This window comes from Acytostelium subglobosum (genome assembly GCF_000787575.1).
Source record: "Acytostelium subglobosum LB1 DNA, scaffold: scaffold13, whole genome shotgun sequence".
NCBI lineage: Eukaryota > Evosea > Eumycetozoa > Acytosteliales > Acytosteliaceae > Acytostelium > Acytostelium subglobosum.
Genome location: NW_012236520.1, coordinates 107,124 through 129,301, shown reverse-complemented (window position 1 = coordinate 129,301; position 22,178 = coordinate 107,124). Strand labels below are relative to the sequence as shown.

General features: G+C 42.8%; 9 protein-coding genes across 9 annotated transcripts; 5 read left to right on the top strand and 4 right to left on the bottom strand.

Moving 5' to 3' along the window:
- Nucleotides 1-979: 979 nt before the first annotated feature.
- SAMD00019534_067110 (hypothetical protein) lies at nt 980-2,917 on the bottom strand (the record flags this gene model as incomplete). Its single annotated transcript, XM_012897823.1, has 2 exons — nt 980-1,076; nt 1,176-2,917. 2 exons carry the CDS (start codon nt 2,915-2,917, stop codon nt 980-982), a joined length of 1,839 nt encoding a protein of 612 aa, XP_012753277.1.
- Nucleotides 2,918-3,340: 423 nt separating this feature from the next.
- SAMD00019534_067100 (hypothetical protein) lies at nt 3,341-4,042 on the bottom strand (the record flags this gene model as incomplete). Its single annotated transcript, XM_012897822.1, has 2 exons — nt 3,341-3,502; nt 3,590-4,042. 2 exons carry the CDS (start codon nt 4,040-4,042, stop codon nt 3,341-3,343), a joined length of 615 nt encoding a protein of 204 aa, XP_012753276.1.
- A 998-nt stretch (nt 4,043-5,040) lies between these two features.
- Nucleotides 5,041-5,918, top strand: SAMD00019534_067090 (hypothetical protein; the record flags this gene model as incomplete). Its single annotated transcript, XM_012897821.1, has 4 exons — nt 5,041-5,083; nt 5,162-5,387; nt 5,462-5,753; nt 5,841-5,918. The coding sequence occupies 4 exons, from the start codon at nt 5,041-5,043 to the stop codon at nt 5,916-5,918; spliced, it is 639 nt and encodes a 212-aa protein (XP_012753275.1).
- A 242-nt stretch (nt 5,919-6,160) lies between these two features.
- Nucleotides 6,161-7,148, bottom strand: SAMD00019534_067080 (hypothetical protein; the record flags this gene model as incomplete). The annotated part of the gene is made up of 4 exons (XM_012897820.1): nt 6,161-6,226; nt 6,319-6,523; nt 6,609-6,691; nt 6,768-7,148. 4 exons carry the CDS (start codon nt 7,146-7,148, stop codon nt 6,161-6,163), a joined length of 735 nt encoding a protein of 244 aa, XP_012753274.1.
- A 378-nt stretch (nt 7,149-7,526) lies between these two features.
- On the top strand, nt 7,527-11,259 carry SAMD00019534_067070 (hypothetical protein; the record flags this gene model as incomplete). Its single annotated transcript, XM_012897819.1, has 6 exons — nt 7,527-8,202; nt 8,276-9,097; nt 9,166-9,301; nt 9,373-10,360; nt 10,430-11,003; nt 11,093-11,259. 6 exons carry the CDS (start codon nt 7,527-7,529, stop codon nt 11,257-11,259), a joined length of 3,363 nt encoding a protein of 1,120 aa, XP_012753273.1.
- Nucleotides 11,260-11,697: 438 nt separating this feature from the next.
- Nucleotides 11,698-12,078, top strand: SAMD00019534_067060 (hypothetical protein; the record flags this gene model as incomplete). The annotated part of the gene is made up of 1 exon (XM_012897818.1): nt 11,698-12,078. A coding segment is annotated over one exon (381 nt), but the record flags the coding sequence as incomplete, so codon positions are not given.
- Nucleotides 12,079-14,921: 2,843 nt separating this feature from the next.
- Nucleotides 14,922-15,732, bottom strand: SAMD00019534_067050 (hypothetical protein; the record flags this gene model as incomplete). Its single annotated transcript, XM_012897817.1, has 3 exons — nt 14,922-14,998; nt 15,091-15,609; nt 15,672-15,732. 3 exons carry the CDS (start codon nt 15,730-15,732, stop codon nt 14,922-14,924), a joined length of 657 nt encoding a protein of 218 aa, XP_012753271.1.
- Nucleotides 15,733-16,871: 1,139 nt separating this feature from the next.
- SAMD00019534_067040 (hypothetical protein) lies at nt 16,872-17,783 on the top strand (the record flags this gene model as incomplete). Its single annotated transcript, XM_012897816.1, has 1 exon — nt 16,872-17,783. One exon carries the CDS (start codon nt 16,872-16,874, stop codon nt 17,781-17,783), a length of 912 nt encoding a protein of 303 aa, XP_012753270.1.
- Nucleotides 17,784-18,311: 528 nt separating this feature from the next.
- On the top strand, nt 18,312-21,894 carry SAMD00019534_067030 (hypothetical protein; the record flags this gene model as incomplete). The annotated part of the gene is made up of 6 exons (XM_012897815.1): nt 18,312-18,542; nt 18,641-20,258; nt 20,329-20,417; nt 20,480-20,854; nt 20,930-21,353; nt 21,440-21,894. The coding sequence occupies 6 exons, from the start codon at nt 18,312-18,314 to the stop codon at nt 21,892-21,894; spliced, it is 3,192 nt and encodes a 1,063-aa protein (XP_012753269.1).
- Between the last annotated feature and the right edge of the window lie 284 nt (nt 21,895-22,178).

Here is a 22,178-nt window from a genome sequence, read left to right as displayed (position 1 = left end):
GAATGAAAGAATGAAAGAATGTCCAACCTAATAATTCAAGTCTATCTAGAGGGGTAGTTGCTGTATATTCGATCGATGATGTTGTTCCAAATAGTCTGGATTTTAAGTAAGTGTTTGTGTTTTCTGGTTCTGATCAGAGACTTGATTTAATTAGTCAACGAGTGAGTGTGTATTTGTATGTATCAATCAATCAATCAAACAATCACTGGTGACAAAGTTGTAAATGATAGACATCACATGTCCAAGACCGCTCCATGCCAACCCCCCAGCCCCATTCCATACAATGCATTAATCCAACATCAATGGCGATACCAGTGATAATATTTTATCGCTATGATGTTGATGGTACACACTATTCTTTTCTGGTTGAATAGAGCGTGAGAGAGTGTGTGCGTTAACAGATGCATTCCAAATCCATCCTGGATCACACTACTTCATGTGAAAATAGATCAGGTGTGTGTGAGGGTGATCCCCACAAATTGAGGCCTCTCTGTCACCCTGCACAAACTGTAGCCTTCCTGGGGGTTAACGTCCAACCAACCGGTCCACCAAAAACAAATCACTAAAGTGACAACAGTTGTCAACACCATGGTGACATGTGATGTGTGTAGTGCACCTTGATCTATCAATGCATGCATGTCGAATGTGTCTGAGTGTGTGTGCGAGCTGAATCAATCAATCAATCAAACACTTCCAATGAAGGGCATTTCATGGGCATGGTCTCGAGGGCGCGTTGATGTGCGTGTTTGTTCGACACAATGATGATCTGTGTGTTTGAAGTGTCGTTGTGTGTAACATGAGTACAACACAATGACGCATGGATGAGGTACTTGTCACCTTGACCAACCAACACCCGCGCTGGAACCAGAGGTTCTAGAAGTGTAGTCTATCACTTGTTTTATCTCTGTCGATCACATGTGCCTTCCTTTGCAAAGTTAAGGTCGATGATCATTCGAAGTCATCACGTCAAATGGTATCATCATCGGTCAACTACACCTTCATCAAACGATTGTGATTCTTCATCCAAAGCTGTATAAGTCATCTGAGTGCTATTGAGGTCAACTCTTAATATATAACTATTATGATGAATGCAATGAAGTGCACATGCGTGCGCGCCAACATGTTAGTCCTCTTCACTCACTCAATCAATCAATCAAACAAATAAGTTAACTTACTTAATCTTTGCAATCTTGGCTTGGTACCATCTTTGTGCTGCAGTTGGTCTGAGGTCTACTCCCCATGATCCATCACCCATGTATACTGTGCCCTTTTGTCCAGCTGGTGATGATTGATTGACCACTTGATTGGCATACATTGGTAGTGTCCTCTTGTAGGCATGATCATGGTTCTCAAATGATACTTGGAACTTGTGTTCATCAAACACTGGTATCCAATTCTTGCGAACGTCTGCCGAGGCCGGCGTCTCGTACACTCTGATCGTGGGATAGGCCGGCACGTGATAGATTGCGAATCGATACTGTGTGTTGTTGTACTTGTTCTTGAGTTGGTCGAGCATCCACGACGTCTGCTCGGGATAGGTCGCACTGTGACCCGAGTCCAGACGGAAGACAACCGTGCCGTTGGGTCCACCAATGTTAAACGCGCTGTATGTTGAGCGCGCCTGTATGTTCTGGCCAGGGTCGTCCGACTTGACCATCTGAGGGAAGTAGCGCAGGAAGAATGGTATGCGATCCTTTGTGGCGCCATAGTTGCCAATGACCTCGTGGTTGCCAATTGCGGCCACCATGGGGATGGTGTAGCCTTGTGGCGTGACCATTGTCGTCTGCCATTGATCGAGCCATTTGTCCAAGATCCTGTAGCATGTGTATTGTGCACGATCGTATGCGAGATCACCGCCTATCAGTGCGAACTGAGGTGATTGAAGCGCGGCCACCTTGGACACGCGAGTCGCAGTCTCTGTGGTATCTACATCGCCACCGACGACAAATGTGACTGGTGCTTGTGGGTCATCCGAGAGAGTCTTGAAGCGACGCTCATTCGTCCATCCCTGCTCGTTGCAGCCGCAGACAAAGTAGTATGTGGTGTTGGGCGTCAGGCCATCGATGTGCACCCAGTGAATGTATCTGGACACCTCGAGGTTGGGCATGGCAAACTGCTCGCCGCTCGCCTTGAATCTGTAGTTGGTGTTGTTGCCATTGGCGGACAATGTGTCGTAGAGACATTGGGTGGATGGCGATGAGTGTGGCGTGTGATAGTTGGCAATGACCGAGTTGTGCGGGTTCTCGTTCAACGTGAGATAGATGAGACATGGTGCGCCGGCGGGGCACGATGGTGACATGTATCGGCGCATGAGACGCGTGTCGATGAGTTGCAGGTTGTCCTCGCAAATGCCCCAGAGTGCCAAGGTGGGCGCCAGGAGTATCATTGCGATGAACACAAAGCTGAGAACGCAGTAGAGCGTGCGATGCTTCAGCTTCCACACGCAGCGACGCGCCCATCGTGAGAGTGGATTGCGTGTCAATGACTTGGCAATGACCTCTGTGTTGGAGGGGATGATGAATGACAGCCAGTAGGTGCAGCCGACCAACACCATTATGATGATGCCAGCAGGTAGTGGCAGACGATCGAATATCACCAATACTAGTACAGTCAATTCAAACAGTACGACGGCCATCACAGAGGTGATCAGCACGACCACGTACTGCTTGCGACCGACAAACTCTATATAATCTATGCTGCTGTCTGACATGTTGTCGGGGCTATCCTCACCTCCAATGTCATTGCTATTCTTATTCATTGTGCCCATTGATGACATTGAACTCTTTCCAGATGATGCTGACCTAACATACTTATTGGCGACCAGCAACACAATCAACAATGTCAGTGCAAACACCAACACAAAGAATGCAGTCACAGCGCCAACTCCAAGAATTGCAATTTCCTCTACACTCAACATCTTCCTTTATATCTTTATCTTTCTCTGTAGCTATATCTATTATTATTATTACAACATATATTATAATATCTAGTTATACAATTGACAGTTATTTATATATTTGATGTGATTGATTGATTGATGGATGTTTGAATGATTGATGGGTGAGTGTGTGAGCTGGAATGAATGAATGAATGGTGGACGAATTGTGAGTCCAAGACTGAAAGACTTTATGACCTGACAAGGTCCAGGCGGATCGGAAGATGAGGTCATGACACTCTAGGTCAACCGATGTATCAAAAGTTCATTGAAAAATGGAAGGTTTTGTTGAAGAGGTTGATCAAAAAATGTGTTTGTCCTGATCGATCATGCCTGGGATAGAAGCACACATATTCGTACATATGATCACTGACGACTTGGGTGACCAAGACATTGGGAACTGACTCATTGATGGGTTGTCACTTTGCTTCGTAGCAATGCGACATAGGTCAACACTGAGAGCTCGTCACGTGAGTTGGCCATGTCCGCTGCATCAATGATCTTTGGAACATCATAATACTCGCTGGCCACTGTCAGTGCTCTTTCCAAGTCAACAACTGGCTCCCTCTGTATTATATTGAATTGAGATTGATTCATTGAGTGAGTTAGTGAATGAGTTGGTCATGATTGATTGATTGATTGGAGTGCACTCACAGTGATGGATGATAGATCAATCACACCTGGATTGAATGAGAAGATTAGAGCTGTGAGGAGACGACCATCATTCCATGAGGTGGTAAAGTTGTTGGCATTCTGTTCGAACTGTCTAACACGATCATTGACCCATTGTAACATGGCAGACTTGGGTGACATGCCATCTTCATCATTGCCACAAGCAGGCTGTACTTGATATTTGAGAATGATGGTCCACGTCACACCTAATATCAGTTTGATCTTGCCATCGGCAATGTCCTCTGGTGAGATGGCCACCAATTTCACGCCTTCATTCTTTAGGAACTGCATCACCTTGTTGAGGTTCTCCAACTTTTGAATACGAAGCGGTGCCTTTTTGTTATAATGTCCTATACTCTTACTGGACAATATCTCCAACAGATTGATCAATAATACACCATCAGCCAAATCAGTTTGTATGTTTGATATTGACATCACTCTTTCCTTCAATATATAATTGGCCCATCTTGTGAAGCACTTGATAATCGATGTCAAAGTGATTGATTGATTTGGAATGTCAGCTGACTTGAATGAATGAACGATTGATTGAAGGAATGATTGATGATGTACATACATCAATTTGGACAAGGTCCCAAGTTCTTTCAGCCATCAATCTATATTTATATCTATGTATGTTTGAGTTATGTTTAATTTATAAATGATCGATCTTGTTCGGATCAATCACATGAATATCTGATGGAGTGTGTCATGAAATGACAATAATGATCTGTGATCTGATCTTGAAATTTCCAGGTCACTGTGAAGAAGTTAGTTGAGTTATTGTGTCTTGAAGTACAAGCCCTTCCCAACCCTTCAATTACATAGAAGGTAATAATAATAAGAAGAAGTAATTCTACATCGATGAAACACATCATTCAGGGAGATTTTTATTTGATTTAATTTAAATTGATCATTTCGAAATGGAGTGGGGGGAGATTGATCGTCCGGATTCCGTTCCCTTTTTGCTCCAAGCCCAAAGACGGACATAGAAACAGTTACTAACATACAACACACGATACTTATAACACAGCTAGCTAAAGTCAACCATTATTTATTTATTTATATATATAAATAACAATAACAAACTCTCTACCTCATCCTTTTGCGAATACCAATCACCCTGACGATCACCCCAACCAAAGTACTTCGCCCTTCCCATTGCTAATTTAACACAAACACTATTCCATCCACTTCTCCAACCCGCGATCAAACAAACAAACACACCCTTGCACAAATACACTCTTGCACACCACTTATCACTCCTCCTCTTCTACTACTTCTACTTACTTCTCAAGTGTTGTTTGGTTGTTGTTTACCAAGGTTACTCAACAACACACAAACACATTCAATCTTATTTATTTAGTTATTACTACTATAGTATCAATATATATATATATATATACACACATACATAATATAACATTACACAAACAATGAACGAATATCATTTCAAATGCATTGTCACTGGTCCACCATGTAGGTATCACCAGCATATCCATTCAATCAATCAATCATTCAATCACTGACAAGAAACAAACTTATGTTTTTTGATAGGTGTTGGAAAGAGTTCCATCTTGTTGCAGTTCTGCGAGAAGGAGTTCTCACCAGAGATTGATACTACGGTTGGAGTAGAGTTCCAGACAAAGACAATGGAGTTGGACTCTGCATATAAGATCAAACTGGAGATTTGGGATACTGCCGGTCAAGAATCATTTAGATCAATCACCAACAACTATTATAGAGGTGCTCATATTGCACTCTTGGTATATGATATTACAAAGTATGCCATCGGACACTTTGACAACATGACAACAGATCAATGACTGACACGCTCACTCACTATCGCGCACACAGCCGCCAAACATTCCAATTCTTGGGAAGCTGGCTAGAGGAGATTACACATATGTCTAGTGCCAACATTGTAACATTATTGATTGGAAACAAGTGCGATTCCAATGAGAGACGTGTAGTCACCCACGAGGAGGGCGCACGTTTCGCTCGCGAGAACAACATCCTCTTCATTGAGACTAGTGCCAAGGACAGCACCAACGTCGAGAAGGCATTCGAAGAGGCCACTAGAAAGGTTGTAAAGTTAATCAAAGAGGGCAAGATGGTTGTAGTCGACAAGAAGCCACAGACTGTCAATGTAAGTATACAAGACCTTGGGCACAAGCAAGTGTCTCAAACCTAACTAACTTTGTCGCACGACCCGACCCGACTCGACCTTACATAGTTGAAACAAGCAGATAATGCCAGTCATAGCAGCAGCAGCAACCTCAACAAAAAGAAGGAAAGTGGTTGTTGTAAGTAAATAAACCAAGAGTCCTCCATCTCGCTCATGGCTCACTCACTCCTGTTCTTCCTCCTTGGATGGATTGATGGATGGATGAATGATGTGTGTTCTTGAGTTGGATGGAGGTCTCGCGAGTGATTGGTGTTTTCTCAAAGCAAACTCAAGTTGAGAGTTGTCCATTATTTCCAGTTTAGTTGGCGGACATTGGAGATTCACATGCATGGTCATGGTTCATTCAATCAATTAATCATGTTTATTAATTATAGCATACGGAGGAGCTTCTTCTGCTTCTTTGTCATCTGCTTAATCTTCAATGTGCTCTTGATCTATGAATGTGTGTGATGGAGTTGGTATTAGACATGCTCATAACGAATGGAATGATTGATTGATTGATTGAATGATTGATGAGTATACGTACAACTTGGTATTGCTCTCCTTTGCGCTCGTTTGCCTCCTTGATCTTCTTTCTCTCCTTGACCAGGTTTACATTGTCGATCTTCTGACGTCTGGTCTCACCTCTCATAGCAGTCTCCTTCTCTTTGATGATACGCTTCTGCTCTCTCAACTTCTCCTTATCCTCCCATGACATTCTGAATCCCTTTGATTTAATTACATTGTACTTCCTGTATTATTTGATGATTGATCGATTGATTGTTAGTATGTATGATGATGGCCAGCCCGGCGTCGTTCACTATGACAACAACATACTTCTGTGGCTTTGTCTTCCAGACTCTTCCAGACACTGGCTTGCCAACAAGAGGGTTGATTGATCTTCTAATATGGCTGACGTCCTATTGTAAAGTGTATAAGCGTGTGAGTTAGATCAAACAATGAACGAACGAATGAATGAATGAATGAATGACATACGATTGAGTCCTTGTTGTGCTCGGTATTCTCCTCTTTCTTGACCTCTGGCACCTCTGTGATCATCTCTTCATCTTGATTTGTAACCTCCTCAACATCCTCTTCCTCATCCTCACTCTCCTCCTCCTCTTCCTCTTCCTCCATTTGTTGTTGTTGTTGCTTCTTCAACAACTCTTGTTGTCTCTGTGAGATGATCTTCTTTGATGATGATGAAGCTGATGATGATGATGCAGATGCAGTTGATGTCTTTTTAGTTGGTAGGGATATAGTTGCCATATGATCATCAGTATCGAATTCAGTATCGAGGTCTATGGCAGATGATATAGTAGTAGTTGATCTCTTCTTTGTTGAAGCTCTCTTTGACTTTAAACCATCAACCAACATCTTATTATATTGATCATCGGAAATAGCCAATGTTCTTCTTGTTCTAGTAGCAGATGACATCTTTATATTTGTATTTGTATTTGTATAATTATAATTTTTGTTTGATAACGAGTGATCACACATTATTAATAATCCTCGTTCGTTTTCTTCTCACCACACACTCTTTCCAAAAACAACAACACTATCTTCATTTGAGATTCGTGTTTGAAAAGTCACAACCCCTTGCCCTCATCTCAGCCCTATGACAGGCACCTATTCATAAATTAAAGTCAATTGTATTCTTAGAGATATACATAACATAATACAATACATACATAAACAACAACAACATTGTACAACAGACAAATAAACAAATAATAATAATAAACAAACAGAATGATGAATGTCGTTGACGGAGATACAACAATGGTCGTCGACTCAACAGATTCAAACAACAATGGCATGACAACAACTACGACCAGTAACAACAACAACAACACATCTAATGCCATGACACAAACGCCAACAGCAAACATGAATGCTACAGCTATTACATCAACAACAACTACAACAACAAACACAAATGTGCCTTCAACGACTACTACAGCCATTACACCTGTGCAACAACCACATACAAAGGTTAGCGATAGCTCATATCTGCCAAACATCGATCCAAATGCATTCAAGACAAGCAACAATAGACTTGGTTTCAATACATTCTTTCAACATAATATGATCAAGAGTCTTAGATTGTTCAAGCGTGCTGATAGTTCACATAATAGGTCGTCGTCGGCAACAGTGCCTGATCTAATAGATGATGATGATGTGGATGTCGATGACGATGATGACGACGATGATCCAATACTCTCCATTGACAACTTTGTACGAAAGCAACATCGAAGAGGTGCGAGCAAGGATCACGTGGCGCCTCAAGACCACGATGACTACGAAGATGACGATATTGAAGATCTTGACGACGACGAAGACGATGACGATGAAGATATGGACGACGAAGACGATGAAGTATATGAAGATGAAGTATCACACAGTTTATCATCAAGTGGTAATGATCCAGGTATGTCTATGATTGATTGAATGATTGAATGAATGAGGTATGTCCACTCACTCATCCTGCGCAACATCAATAGATCACTCAAGGTCGTACAGCTTGTTTGGCAGTGACAACAGCCCTCACTTCTTCAAGAATATCATTCATCCAGTGTCAGAGTTGAACGCTTATTCATTGGCCCACAGCGAGCGATTGAGTAGCAGTGGAGGCTTCTTCCAACAGAGACATATCACCTCGCCAATAATGGCAGCACCAACAACCTCTGCCACACCTCCCATCTTTCCCAAGTCCTACGGACCATTCTCGCCGCCACAGCCATCACCTCTCTCACAACAGCAGCAACCGGCCACTCCGCCACTCTCTTCATTCTCATCACAGTACGACTCCCAAATGCAGTCGCTGCCAGCCGAGTCGCGCTACTTCATCATCACGTACCTCAACCAAGGCTTCTCATTGGAACAATGTCTCTACGCTCTCTTGGCCTCCAACCATGATCACACTAAGGCGTCACAATGGCTGCTCAGATTGAAACAGAACTTCTTCAACAACTGGCACTCATTCTCTCCAGGCTTCAATCAGGCGGACATGTCAGCTGGCGGCTATGCTCCAGCTTCCAACTCGCCTCCATTAATGACTGGTGCTGGCAATGAGCACCTGTCACCGCCCCAGCAGCAGCAGCAACCATCATTTCCCGCAACAATGCCACCATCATTCACCGCACATGGATATGAAGAGTTGATGAATGTCACTGGTGGTGCATCGACGTCACCGCCTTACCACATCAATCAATCACAACAACAACAGACATCACCGCCACCACCACAACCTCAGCAGCAACAACCATCGCCTCAACCAAGGCAACAGAGTGGTTCTAGTAGTACCAAGACTGCAAAGACCAAGCGTATGTATTGATTGATTGATCTTATGGACGATGCCAAACCTAACCTCTTCATCATCACATCGATCCAGAATCACATACTATGCTGACCACGACAACTACAACCACAACGACATTGACAATGGCAGAGTCTGATAGTCAAATCAAGGAAGCAAACAGACTGTACACACTTGGTATCCAACATTTGAAGCAGAAGGACTATGAGAAGTATGTTTGATTGATTGATAGATTGGCAATGACTGATGACTAATCGATATACTCACTCACTCATGATGTAGGGCACTGAACTGCTTTGACAAGTCTTATGAGACCAACCCGACGACACAATCAAAGAACAAGGTGTTTGAATTAGCCAATCTTATTATTAAGAATAAGGCCACTAGTGAGCAGACGTCTGGAACGACCTCCCAGCAGAACCAGGCGATGTTACAATATCAAGAATCAAAGTTGAAGCTTGAAAGCAGTGATGCAGTGGCCGCAGCCACAGCAGCATTGGAGGCCAAGGAGAAACAACAACAAGCATCCCTTGCTCAACAACAACTGCAACAGCAGCAACTACAGAAGCAGCAACAGCAACAGCTACAGCAACAACAGCAGCAGCAACAACAGGCTAATGCAAAGGAGCCAAAGAAGACAACAAAGTCATCATCACGTGAGGACAAGGTGGCCCAGGTCAAGGCACCAGAGCCAGAGGAAGTGGAGGACACATTGGGCGATGGTGAACCACTGTCTCAGCAGCAGAAGATTGCCAATGAGGAGGCCAAGGAGAGGAGGTTGGCCAAGGCAAAGAGGAAGGAGGAGAAGTTCAGAGAGAAGGAGGAGCGACGTCAGCGCGAGTTTATGGAGCAGAGGCTCAAGCAGGAGGAGAATGAACGCGAGTTGCTCAGGAGGATTGAGTTGGAGCAGATCGAAAAGGAGCAGCGAGAGAAGGAGGAACGCGAGTCCAGACGCCAGGCAGAGATCGAGCGATTGGAGCGAGAGAAACGCATGGAGATTGAGCGATTGGAGAATGAGCGTGAGATGGAACAACGTTTACTTCTGGAGAAGAAACAGAAGGAGGACAAAGAGAAGCGTGAGATTGAGAAGAGGCGCCAGATCAGAGAGAAGCGAAAGGAGGAGCAACTGCGACTTCAAAATGAAATTGAGAAGCAGCGAATGGAGCGCGAGAAAGAGAGAGAGCGCGAGCTCGAGAGGGAGCGTGAGCAGAGACAAAAGTCCAAGCCAAAGAGAACAAAGCAACAAAAGTCACAATCTGGTGAGAACAAGGTATGTGGAATGTGGACGTCAGATCGATAGAGTCCGCCCGAGATATCGTACTAACCGATCGCCAAACAGAATGATGACCTTGATGAAATACCCGACTTGATATCAGATGATGACGATGATATTCAAGCAGTAACAGCCAAAATCATCAGTGTAGTGGAGAAGGCTGCTGCCAGTGGCAAGGGCACACAGAGCATTGTCCCTCCACCACAGGTATTGGCAAGCACTGGCAACAACGATCAGAAGAGCACAAAGAGTGAAAGACAGATGAAGACATCAAGGGAAAGAGGTGGAGTAACTGGATCTATGTCACCATCTAATGTGCCAATGGCTGTAATGAGTAATGCCACTGCCGCCACAACAACAACAACCACGACTACGACAACAAAGAAGAAGTCTAGGTCAAAGGATCGTCCAGACCTATTCGACGAGATACCCGATCTGATCAACGATGACATTGAGTACAGCATCAGACCAAGGAAAGCATTGTTGACCAGACATCCCGTCACCAATCCACAACAAAACAATCCATGGAGTGGCATCATCAGTGTGATCTGGTGGGTGATCAAGATGTTCACTCTTCCACTCATGAGCATCCTAGTCAAGATATTCTTTGGATTCAACTATAAGTACTGCAAGTGTTGTGGTATGTATTCATTCAATCATTCAACCATTCCATCAATCAATCATTCACTTTACTTATACATCCATCCATCAATCAATCAATCAATTCAGATTCATTCCATGATATGACACCTGTACCAGGATTCGTTTGGGGAGAGGGCAACAGAGTCTACTTCCTTGGACATGATCTAAAGAGAGAGGATGTATCGTCATACGTAGACATTGAGAATCTTCGAGAGTTTGACAACAACCAACAGACAAAGAAGAAACAACAATAATACATATAATACACTCACTCTGTACTGAATAATCAGTTCCATCTCTTGTTGGATAATTAATAATAATATTTATTTATTTATTTTAATAAAAAGGATCAGGTCCTGATAAACACCACCAATACTAATCATTCATTCATATATTCAATTTAGATAATAATAAGAATAATAATAATGGGAATAATTCTATCAATCTTCCAAATTGTAAGATAAATATACTTTATTCACACCAAACAAAGCTAATTAATCAAACTAATAATAATTATTTATTAGGGTAAAGGATCTAGACAAGAAGATGGTGAATATAGGAGCCGATTTCAACATATTCCGCGGATTGAATCAAAATTCCCATCGCCAAATGAGAAAGAAGTCTATCTCTCCAGTCTTTGCAAAGCTTCATACTTGGTCAGATACCCTACCAAAGATCCTTTGACCAATACTCATTATTCAATCATTATTGATATAAGAGCTGAATCAAATGATTACCATGTGACTGGAGTTGAGCTTCATTTGGTCAAAAGCAACGAAGATATATGTTATCTCTGTGCAGGCTACCGAACAAGGTCTCGTGAAACATTTAGAGTCACTTTACTTGGTCGAGCAAAGTCAGAGTTGCCTATGGTTGATGCTTTACAACGACAATATCTACTTGAGAGTACAGACCCAAACAATTTGGTGTCCTTTGGTTCAAAGGTATTTAGTAACTTTATTCAGAATGAATGTAATGGTAAATCACAATGGAGTTCCCAAGCCAATTGTCAACGCTTTGCTCGGTACCTGGCCAATGAGCTTGGTTTGAATTGGCCTCAATACATATCCCTGGGATGATGAATGGTATGCAAAGATCGACAAGACCTCAAAGAAAAAGACAAAGAGATCCTATTATACTTCATCCTACACTCAAGATCCTCCTGACATTGTACCATATATGATAGCTGCAAATATTATGTTTCATCCACCACCCTGTAACTGATTTTTATGATTGGGCTAGATGAGGGCTTCGTCCAGTGGACCCATCTTAATTCCCCAAACACATCGATCATTTGTGGACATTCACAGAATGAAGCATGCCAATCATTGCAGGCTGCACTCCATAGTTTCGCCCAATCATATCCCAACCAAACAAACTCAGTTAAACATAGGATTTGCACCAGGCAACTACACTCAGCCAACCATCAACGTTTGTGGACTCAACCTCACACTTGACGGCATCCCAACTGCCAACGATAATCAAATAATCATCACATCTTCCATACCTTTTGTCAACTTTGATACCAGTAGTTCGAGTCCATGTCTCACCCCAACCACGATCAACCTCAACACCTTTACAATACCGAATTTGGATACCTTGATTCAAATGAATCAGAATGCCAATATTGATATCACAATATGGAACTGCACCATATCCCCCAATCCAGCCAACCCAACTCCCCAACTCATCTGGATCAACTCATCACAATCCCCTGACAATTCTACCCATCCCCTCAATATCAACATTCTCTCATCAAGTATCAATCACTTTGGAAATGTTATAAACTCTACAAACCAGTGTTTGAGACCGAGAATATTATACTACTCGGTTCAAATAAACGAGATATCAATATCATTCGGTTCGAATAATTCCTTACTCGGTCGTGTGGATGATCCAAGATTGAAAACGAGCTCGGTTACCCGAATATCGCCTTTAACCGATATTCGACCGGAAAACCGATTAACCGGTACTACACTGCTCATGAATACGTACAGTATGTACACTCAGTAAGACAAAAATGTTATTTTTTGATCTGATTCATCGAAAAGGCTTTTGTTTTCCTCGATATCTCGTCTCCAATTAGAGCTTCATGTATCCTGCAACTGATTGTTTCATCATCCTGCTTCAACCCAGACAACAACAACATCCACCAAGGTGACATCATCAACTTCAACAGAGACTACAAAGAAGTACAGTATTGGATGGAAACATGATATTGAACCAACCAAGACTAGTCCACTACTAACAATGCCTGTCTGTGGTTGATAATCATTAGGATCAAGAAGATGTCCAAAGGAAGCCATTTGGTCATTTCTATCAATACTATTATTTTAAGTTTCAAAGAAATGAGACTTGTGTTGTTCACTAGAGTGAAAATGCACTGTCTCACCCTCGGTTATTCGATCCGGTTTTGATTAAAAAAACAGCTGGTCGGTTCGAATAATTGAACTTCCTTCGGATTGGTAAAAGGTCCGGTTCGGTTTATTCGGTCTCGGTTAGTCGGATATCCGAACTCGGTCTCAAACACTGCTACAAACCCTCAACTCTCCATCTTCATTGAGGACACATTGCTACATATGAATGCTCAAACATATGGCCAGAAGGTACTCTCCATTAAATCTGGAAACGTTTACTTATCAAGAATAATTGTTGATGGTGGTGGCATATTCCTCTGGCAAGGCATCTACAATCTCACCATAATCAGCTCAACATTCAAAGGACTGAGCACACCTGGTGGAGTTTTCTTCCTCTCTGAATCCAATCTAATCGTCCAGAATAGTTATTTCATTCAATTATTTACACAATTCTCAATATTTTATTTGGATGGCGGACAGGGTTCATTTGATTCATCTCTATTCATGGGCAATAATGTAAATGAAGGACAAATTACATTTTTACCAGGTGCAAACGCCACAATCACCAACACTACATTCGCCGATTCAATCTCTACTCCTAGCCAAGTGGACATTAAATGTACTAGTGGAACTCTATTCTTGGAGCATAATAATGAGAACCTAGCATCTAAGCCAACTATCACCAACACTGGCTGCAAAATCAGAAATGGAGCTGTTTCAATCAATCCACAATACACAACCTTGTTATTGATGATCATCATATCATTGATCATAAAATAATTTTAATAAAATTAAGTTACATTGTATCTTTAGAAATCCAGATCATCTGGTGACCCTGGAGTGACTTCATTGGCAGCGAGAGAGGCTGGTTCTTCGTGGACCTCAGGTTTGGGTTCAATGTGATGGTGATCTACCTTGTTCATAACTCCTCTCTTTCTTCTTTGGCAGAGTATAAATATTATTCCAGACAGGGCAAAGATCCAGATGCATCCAACTACAATAGGTACAATTATCCACCAGATTGGAACTGAGTCTCGACCATCATCACCGTCCACACTGTAATAAAATCCATATGAGATGTCAGATTCATATCCATTGATTATAACTTGAGCCTTTAGAATAGTTGGACTATTCTTGATATAGGGTTGCATTGTGCATACTAAAGTAGTTCCATCATTGCCAAGATTGAATAGATTCATACATTGAGAATAATCTCCAATAATGATTTGACTTGATAATGTATCTGGGTAGCGTCCAACATCAAGATATAATCCAGATATAGTTACCTGACCACCTTCAGAAGGACATGGTGTAATATAATCAATAATGGGTCCTAAGAAGTAATATTAATATTCATTCAATCAATCATTCAATTATAAAAGAATACTTACTTAGAGATAATAAATATTTGTTTGAAGTTGTATTCTGGATCAGTAGACTAATGTTGAGTGAAGTTGGACTGATGAAAATGGGTTGATATCCTCGACCTTGGCTAATGTTAACAATAACTTGTTTATGTTTGGTGAAAGAGTTGATCAATGCACCTTGGCTTCCATTGATCATGACACTGATATCATCCTTCGTTGATCCAAAACTACTTCCATTGATGACAAGTTGTTGTTGGAACCAGTCCAATCTAACAGATGTAATATTTGGATCTAGTATGATTGAATGTCAATATTATTCTAATTGTATAGTTTTATCAACCCAGATGAGTGAGTAACATACCTTTGAAGTTCATCAATTGTTGATATTGTGTACCCCTGATTGTTATCAAGATATTGGTGGATCTTGTTGGGATCATCTCGGCATTGCTTGTTGTCATGTTGTACATGCTGATTGTACCATTGTTATTTGATCGAGTCTCATTGAGAATGATGAATGAGCCAAACTCCAAAGTGTTTGGAGTTGAATAGTTGCTTTGCAGAAGGTACTCTCCAGATACTGAGATCACACCTCCTTCAGTTGGTATTGAGTTGACTGATGTAATAATGACAGGATTCCATTGATATGTTGTACAATTATTTGAGGCATCACAAAGGTCTATCTCACCATTGAACACAGATATGGTCTGATTGAATCCAACGAGAATATTCACATCAGTCTTGTTCATGATGGTCAAGTTTCTCAAGATCTCACCTCCACCATTCAAATGTTGTCTCACAAACACATTGGACACTGATGAGAGGCCAGTTCCATTCACAGATGCCCTTCCATTTGGAAGATAATAAATGGAGGATATTTCCTCTATTTTAAGTATGTTAGTTTATTTGTTTGATTGAATGAATGATTGATTGGAGAGAACATACGTCCATTAATAAAATTCAGGGATAATCCCAACAATAAGATATAGATAAATGATGATATCATTATAAGAGTAATTAGTAAGTATATATATAATATACTTAAGTTGGAAACCAAGGGAAATAATAATGATTGATTGAGTAAGAACATGTATAACTAATTTAAACACATATATTTATGATCCTCAATCAGAAGGAGAAGATCCTTATTAATAAGGAAGTCAATCATTGATTATGGGCAATCTCGAACTACACTTCACTATTATTTGATTGAATCACTGATTTATCACTTTGCATTACAGACAACACCCCTTCACTCACTCCATCGATCAATCAATCAAATACAAATACACTCACCCAATACACACACACACACACACACACAGCCTCACATCAAGTGTAGGATGGAGTTATTACCATCAACAGTTCTTGGCAATATAGTATCATGGCTTGATGGAATAGTTGATAGATTGTTCTTATCATTGGTGTGCAAGAGGTTGTTTGAACAAAGAAACAGTTACCTCAACTTTGTTGTCATCAACAACAACAACAATGTCATTTTGGACATGAAGGATCGTGATGACTTCCACCTCAGATCATACATCACTATCCTACACAATCAATACGACAACTACCACAAAGTAATAAGTACAAACTTCGATGATCCTAATGCCTTAAGTGAGTGTGACTTGGAACTATTCCACATTCAATCGGTCAATCAATCACTGACACCGACATTACACAACAGATCGACTTGAACAAGAGTTGAGCAAACCAAGTCTAAGGAGTGTACGGATAACATCAAGTCTGGCCCAGGGTCAGGTACCTGAGAGGGTATGTGAGCTACTGGCAGACTTGGCTTGGAGGTCAGTCAAAGTCAGCTTGCATATCAATTCAAACGAACCATTCACAATGCATAATGTACAAAGTGTACATGACTTGGACTTGAACCTGAACAAGTCGTGTCGAGCACTTGATCGCAGTCACCTCCCTGCTCGTATAACCAACAGTCTCTCGATATTCTGTCATCGTTCACTTGACAATGTACTACCAACAGGCTTGAGGAAATTGGTCATCTATAGTTCAACTTGGAATCAACCTATAGCCGATCACTCCTGGCCTGACACCATCGAATCCATCACATTCAATGATTTGTTCAATCAGGTTATTGGACCGAATACACTACCCGCATCAGTCAAGACAATTATGTTTGGTCGCGACTTCAAACAATCGATCAATGGTGTGTTGCCGCCTTCACTCACCTCGCTCGACCTGTCAATTAGTATTCACATGTATGATATGGAGTTGAATACGCTGCCGAGCAGCTTAACCGAGATCTACTTGCCATCATTCTTCTCGACACGACTGGACCACACGCCCCTGCAGCGACTTCATGTCAGATCATTCGTTCCTTCCGGGCCCTACCCCAACCTGCGCAAGCTCTGGATCACAGACTACACTTCGCGAAGTAACTTTAACCCAACGCGCTACCCATCTTTGACGGGACTGTACATCAAAACTGGCGAGCATGTTCAAGATCTCTCGCCATTCCCTATGGTCACATTGAAGTGCTTTAGGATGTCGCAACCATCTGGCCGCTTCGACATGATGTCCGTCATTAACCCGATCCCCTTTGGTATCGAGAAGTTGGCGCTGGATGGCTGTCAATTCAAATTATCGAACGCTAAATGTCTTCCGAACTCAATCAGGCGACTCGAGTTGAAGGGTTGTATGGGCATGAGACCAGACAGCATTCCTCAATCGGTGACATGGTTGAGTTTGAATGTGGCCACACAACATTGGTGGAGCACGGACAAAGGCATATTTCTGTCACTGCGACCATCACTCAATCACTTGACTGTGAGTGTGGACAAGATCTTTGCCAAGAATCGACTATTCAAACAGCTGCCCACATCCATTCGATCACTGATCTTGGAGCTCAACATTGGCCATGTACTACCACTACTTAGATTGTCCGATCGTACATACTTTCGATATCACAGTTCACCATCATCATCATCCTCAACCGAAATCATACCAATCAATTCATTCGGATTCATGGATATCGATGCTGTTAATTTATGGGTCGATAATTGTTTCCCGATGCGTTATGGATGATCATTTGATTGATTGATTGATTAATTGGGAACAAATAAACATGTGTGTGGGAGGAGTAGTGTCAATCAATTCGGTTCATCTAATCATTCAGTGCACTCTCACACACACTAAAGACGGTTGTGATCACCCCTTTGAGATGGGTAAATCTCGATTTTAGACCCATTTTGTTTGAATTTGGCACCTTTGTGGGGGTCGTGGTCAGTTTTTGTGATCAGAGAGGGCTCACTGATCAAAGACAACAGTTTGTGGGTATGAGTGCCAGACTGTCCTCTAGTCTACAACTTACTTCCTTCTTCTTACTCATCGATCAATCAATCATAATCATCATTTCTATCTAACTACACTCATACATATACATAATCAATCAAATATTACATGACTAATCAAAAGGCCATCGTATATCTTTGTCAAAAGAGGGCCGCGATCAGATGGATTGAAGCATCGTTGGAGATTAGTTTGGACGGGGCATCAGTGGCTCATACAAGTTTCATCCAATTGCTAAGGGATGGAGTGTTGTTGTGTAGAATAATGCAGACGATATCACCTCGTCTGATGCCACGCATATCCATACCTGATCCATTGGCACCCAATCGTATCGTACAGTTTAAGAATGGTGAGAACATATCATTCTTCCTACAGGCCTGTGCCGATGTTGGCGTGCCACGCCACAAGCGATTCACATCAGCTGATCTCCAAACAGAGAGTCCATCCTACACCAACATCAGGCGAATCATTGAATGTCTAGAGTCGCTATGCAAGGTAGGTGCCAACTGCCACACATGTGTGGCGCGTGACGCCACTCACGCTACCCACCCGCCACTCCAAGCCACTCACACGCCACACTGTCACACTTTTAGATCGCCAACGCTGATACACAATACGAGTTCTCGGTTGATTGGCCAACTGTGGACGCCACACAAGAGTCGTTCAGTGAAGAGGAGATGTTGGAGGCAGAACAAATGTTGGCCATGTTCACAATCAGAGAGCGCAAAAGATTGGAAGTAGTACAAAGGAGTCAATCACCACGCAAGGGAACTGAACACACTGTGGAGGAGACAAAGGCACTACTCCAACATGCAACCGAAGCATCATCATGTCCAGTTGTTGTCCAGCCACACACCACATCTACCTCCACTTCTGCCAGCACTTCCACATCAATCTCCACGACGACTACGACACCATCATCGGCAACACCAGCCACACCCAACAGGAACAGCAGCAAGATGTACACCAACTTTACCAGCAGACAATACTCTCATTCATTCTCTTCTCTCACTTCCCCGTTGGCACCAAACGCGCCGCCAAGTCCTGGCAGTCCAAGCCCGGCCTCGCCACCTCCACCAACCCCTCCATCTCCCTCATCATCACTTGCCAATAACACTACCATCGAGACAGGCAGCAACAATGACAGTGGCAGCTCATTCAAGGATATATTGAACAAGTGGAACTCATTCGCATCAACCTCGTCATCATCATCGTCATCATCGACACCATCGCGATATAGCACAGCACCAGGCAGACCATCATCACTACTTATCAATCAACAAGCGAGTAGCACAACAGACCTGACGTCGACATCGATCAACCGCGCTCAATATCGCCAACAATTCAACTCTGTACGATTACCAAGCAGTCCATACAAGAGCCCTGCTCCAACAACCTCCATTCCAGTTCCAACCAACAATGTAGATACATCAGCCACATCATCACCATCCTCCTCCTCTCCTATGGTGCATCCATCACCATCACAAAGCGTTGTACAACAGCTCCAAGGTCGTGCCAGGAGCTACACCATCAATCCAACAATCCTGCCTCATCATTCACCCAAGCCACAGCCAAAGCCACAGCCACAGCCTCAGCCCCAGCCACAGACACAGGCGCAATCAGTTCCAATGCTCGAGTCGATCGCTGAGGAGATCAAGGTCAAGGATGATGTGTTGGCCACATCGCCAGACACCTTTGTTGCTGTTTCTCCTACAGTGGAGTCCACGCCACTCATCCCCATCCCCATCCCTGCCACTGACCCAGCTCAGTCCCCAACACAATCATCACCTGTTGTAACATTAGCCACTCCACCCAACTCTCCTGACAAGACGCCAGCGCAATCAATCAGCCAACCATCAACACCAATCACGCCATCGACTCCATTGACAACACCAACTACGCCAGCAACACCAACATCGACAACGCCAATCACACCCGCGACACCTTCACAAACTCAAGTCGTTCAATCGACATTGAGTGATATCAAGTGTACAGACTCACTCATATCATCGCCATCATCAACACCTGCCACCACCCAATCTGCGCCAACAACGCCATCAACGCCATCATCACCATCACCATCATCCACATGTGCAGTAGCAATACCATTGAACAGCAATGCCAACAGACAATCACTTGAAGTGCGTGCTGCAATCAAGATACAACGAGCGACTAGAAGATGGTTGGAAAGGACTCGACAACGTATCAAGGGTAAGTAATCTAAGACATCATCGTTGGGCACCATGTCCTAGCCTCTAACACCTTCCTTCCTTCATTCCAGAGCGACACAATGCCTACAGAGAGCGCATTGCACTGGAGATCACAAAGACCGAGGAAGAGTACCTGACGCGTCTCCTGTTCCTCCGTGATGTATGTTGTCCGCGGCACATGATACGCCAAACTCACTCGCTAACTCATTTGACATTTCACAGCACATGTTGAAGGACCTTAGGGAGGCCATCAAGAAGGGCTCACCAATCATTAGTGAGGAGGAGGTGCGAGCGATATTTAGCAGCGAGCTGGAGAGCATTATCTTGACGAATACAATGTTGAAGGAAGAGTTGCAAAGAAGACTCAAGGCATGGGACACCGACACACAGATTGGAGACATCTTCCTAAAGTTTAGCTCATTCCTCAAGGTCTACTCACAGTACTCAATCAACTATGAGACCGCCATCGAAGTGTTGAACGAATGCCAGAAGCAGCCCAAATTCCGCTCCTACCTCAACAAGGTCAAAGAGAAGAACGAAGAGATCAAGTTGCGAGGACTCGAGGACCATCTCATCAGACCAATCCAACGTATTCCAGTATGTTCCCACATCAACATCAAAGGCTGGAATCATTCCACTTACTCACTCACTCACACTCATTCAATCACACAGAGATACAGCTTGTTACTTAGAGAGATGATCACTCATACCTGGCCATCACATCGTGATTATCAATCATTGGAGAAGGCCTTTGCCTCGATGAATACTGTGGCTGAGAAGATGAATGAGGCCAAGCGAAATGCTGAGAATAGGATGAAGTTGGCAGGTATCCAGGAGAAGTTGGATGGTGAGAGCGCGTCAACGGTTGTAAAGGCACATCGACGCTTTGTCAAAGAGGGTGACTTCTTTGAGGTGGAGAGTCCCAAGTTCAAGAAGCATCCCAAGGTGCTCTACCTGTTCAACGATCTTCTGGCCGTCACCAAGCCTACCAAGTCCTCTGGCTCCTTCTTTGGCAAGCAAAAGACTGTCCGTCTCCAATTCGAGCGCAGCTTCGTCCTCACCAAGCTGAGGTTGTCCGAACTTGATGATACTACAAGTAAGTTTGTTGGGCCTTGGTCCTTGAACTGGAATCATTCCATCGTATACATCACTAACATTCAATTAATCAATCATGTCCAACAGACTACTCGAATGCACTCAAGATATCTACTACCAGCCAAGACTCGCTGATCATCTGTGCAAATGACAGAGACACTAGAGATGAATGGGTCGCTGCCATTCTTGCTGAGAAGACTGAGGCTGAGAAGCATGAGAAGGAACAGGAGGAGAGGATAACATCGAGTGTCATTCATAAGGTTGCAGACACCAAGTTGAAGCTGGAACAACAGTTTGCTCAGAGAACATCAGGACAATACTCGTCAACAGATTTGGAAGCTGCCGTGTCTCAGACCGGTGAGGATGGGTCGCCAGGCGATACAACTGCTTCAGAGAATGGCAGTGGTTCAACAACATCGACCACTACCACCAAGATGACACTACGCGAGAAGAGAATGAAGCTTGTACAAGAGTCCAGGATACATCGATCATCAAACAGTGTCAACAACAGCAGTAACAACATCCATCAACATAACCAATAATAATAATAATTAGTTACCGAGCGAGTGATGGACTCCCAGGGAGTCAGTCATCGCCTCATATGTGTCATACTTGTACATCCAGGATTCCGTTTTTGGAAATTATTTGTATCGCCAGCTCATCTTTTGATCACATGATCTTGAGTGTGAGTGTCGTTTCAAATTGATGAAACGATCAATCATAAAGACAAGTGATTGTTAGATTGATGGTCACTTCATCTTATAAATATATATAACTATTCTATCTGTATCCATGACTAATACTAATTAGTATGTCTCCATCACTG